The sequence below is a fragment of the Miscanthus floridulus genome, chromosome 2 (genome assembly GCF_019320115.1).
Source record: "Miscanthus floridulus cultivar M001 chromosome 2, ASM1932011v1, whole genome shotgun sequence".
NCBI lineage: Eukaryota > Viridiplantae > Streptophyta > Magnoliopsida > Poales > Poaceae > Miscanthus > Miscanthus floridulus.
In genome coordinates this window covers 23,501,285-23,503,554 of record NC_089581.1, presented here as the reverse complement: position 1 = coordinate 23,503,554, position 2,270 = coordinate 23,501,285, and the positions used below count along the sequence as shown (strand labels likewise).

The 2,270-nt window shown below is 53.4% G+C and overlaps 1 protein-coding gene across 1 annotated transcript; it reads right to left on the bottom strand.

The window, feature by feature from the left end:
• Positions 1–1,180: 1,180 nt before the first annotated feature.
• Positions 1,181–1,552, bottom strand: LOC136536213 (uncharacterized). Its single transcript, XM_066528580.1, has one exon. The coding sequence runs from the start codon at positions 1,550–1,552 to the stop codon at positions 1,181–1,183; it is 372 nt and encodes a 123-aa protein (XP_066384677.1).
• Positions 1,553–2,270: the final 718 nt, after the last annotated feature.

Sequence of the window (2,270 nt, the reverse complement as noted above, 5' to 3'; positions counted from 1 at the left end):
ACGGGTCGCTGGACCTTTAGGTGGTGTCCCGGCTCCTCCCTTTCGATGACTAGGGCGGCGCTCACCATGTGGTTGCTGGCCGCGACATAGAGGAGGAGGGGTTCTCCCCGTTCGGGAGCAACGAGGACTGGGGCCGATGTCAGTGACGCTTTGAGGCTTTCCAAAGCCTGCTGTGCTTCCTTAGTCTAGACGAACGTGTCTGTCTTTTTGAGAAGCTTGTAGAGAGGCATCCCCTGCTCCCCTAGCCGGGAGATGAACCGGCTCAAGGCGGACAAATAGCTGCTGAGCCTTTGTACGACCTTGACATTGCGTATAGGGCCCACGTTGGAGATGGCCGTGATTTTTTTGGGGTTGGCCTCGATACCACGTTCGGACATGATGTATCCAAGCAGCTTCCCCTTCAGAATCCTAAAAACATATTTTTTGGGATTCAATTTGATGTTGAACCTTAGGAGGTTCGCGAACGTTGCGGCCAAGTTAGCGATCAGGTCGCAAGCTTGAGCTGTTTTGACCACTATGTCATCAACATAGACAACGATTGTTGGTTTTGGCTGCTCGACTTGGTCAGGCTGGTCGATTTGTACGGTAAAGCATTGCTGCATGCACCGTTGATAGGTGGCGCTAGCGTTCTTTAGACCAAAAGGCATGGTTACGTAGTAGTATGAACCATCCAGGGTGATGAATGAAGTTGCGAGCTGGTCGAACTCTTTCATTGTGATCTGGTGGTAGCCCGAGTAGGCATCCGAAAAGGAGAGGATTTTGCTTCCTATGGTGGAGTCAAATATCTAGTCTATGCGTGGCAAAAGAAAATAGTCCTTCGGGTATGCCTTGTTGAGGCCAGTATAATCAACGCACATTCTTCATTTCCCAGTCTTCTTTTTAACAAGAACAGGATTGACAAGCTAGTCAAAGTGGTATACCTCCTTGATGAATCTGGCTGCCAAGAGTTTGGCGACCTCCTCGCCTATGGCCCTGCGCCTCTCATCATCAAAGCGATGCAGGCATTGCTTGGCGGGCTTTGAGCCCAGGACGAGGCGTAATGCGTGCTCAGCGACCTTCCATGGTATGCCTAGCATGTCAGAAGGTTTCCATGCGAAGACATCGCGATTGGCACATAAAAAGTCGGTGAGCTCGCATTCTTATTTGACCGGGAGCTCGGCCCCAATCCGCACCATCTTGGCTAGGTCATTGGGTCAATCCCCACCACCTTAGTTTCCTCGAGTGGGCAGAAGGCAGTAGAGGAGGTTGGCTTGTTGCAGTCCAGGACTGCTAGAGTCAATGAATTTCTGAGCTGAGAGAGCTTGGATGAGTTGATGATGGTAGTGGCGAGCTCGTAATGCTCGCGGTCACACGTGTAGGTGTGCAAAAAGGTGCGACCCGCAGTGATGACGCCGTTTGGTCCCGGCATCTTCAACTTGAGGTAGGTGTAGTCGGGGACAGCCATGAACTTGGTGTAACATGGCTGCCCCAAGATGGCGTGGTAGGACCCAGGGAAGTCCACCACCTCGAAGGTAAGGACCTCCAAGCAGAAGTTGGCCTGGTCGTCAAACATGATGGGCAGGTCGATCTACCCGAGCGGGTATGCCTACATTCCTAGGATCACGCCGTGGAAGGGAGAGCTCACTAGGTGGAGCTCCGACCGAGGGATGCGCATGGCATTGAGGGTGTCGACGTAGAGAATGTTGAGGCCGCTGCCTCCGTCCATCAGCACCTTGGTGAGGTGCTTCTTGCAAACAATGGGGTCGATGACGAGCAGGTAGCGACCCGGTCTGGCGACGTGGGAAGGATGGTCCCTCTGATCAAAAGTGATTGGAGATTCTGACCAGTTAAGGAAAGAGGGGACAGCCGTTTCGACGATGCATGCTTCTCTGTAGCGCACTTTGTGCTAGCGCTTGAAGTAGATGGCATCGGATCCCTCGAAGATCATGAGGCATTTCTTAGGATCGAAAATGTCGTCCCCATCCTTGCCCACCATGGCTCCTTTCTTGGCCACTGCCTCCTTGCCCTTTCCTTCATTTGGTCCACCGGCCTATCGCAGAAAGTGCTTGAGGAGTTCACAGTCCTTGTAGAGGTGTTTGACGGGAGAGGCATGGTTGGTGCATGGACTCTCTATGAGCTTGTCGAAGTGGCTGGGCTGGCCCTGCTGGGGCTGCTTGCCTGCACGATCGGCCATGGCGACCAAAGCGGAGTTGGTCGGTCGGTGCCCATCCTTCTTGTTGTTTTTGCCCCATTACGTGGAGGGGCCCTCATCTTGGTCCTCGCGCTTGGCA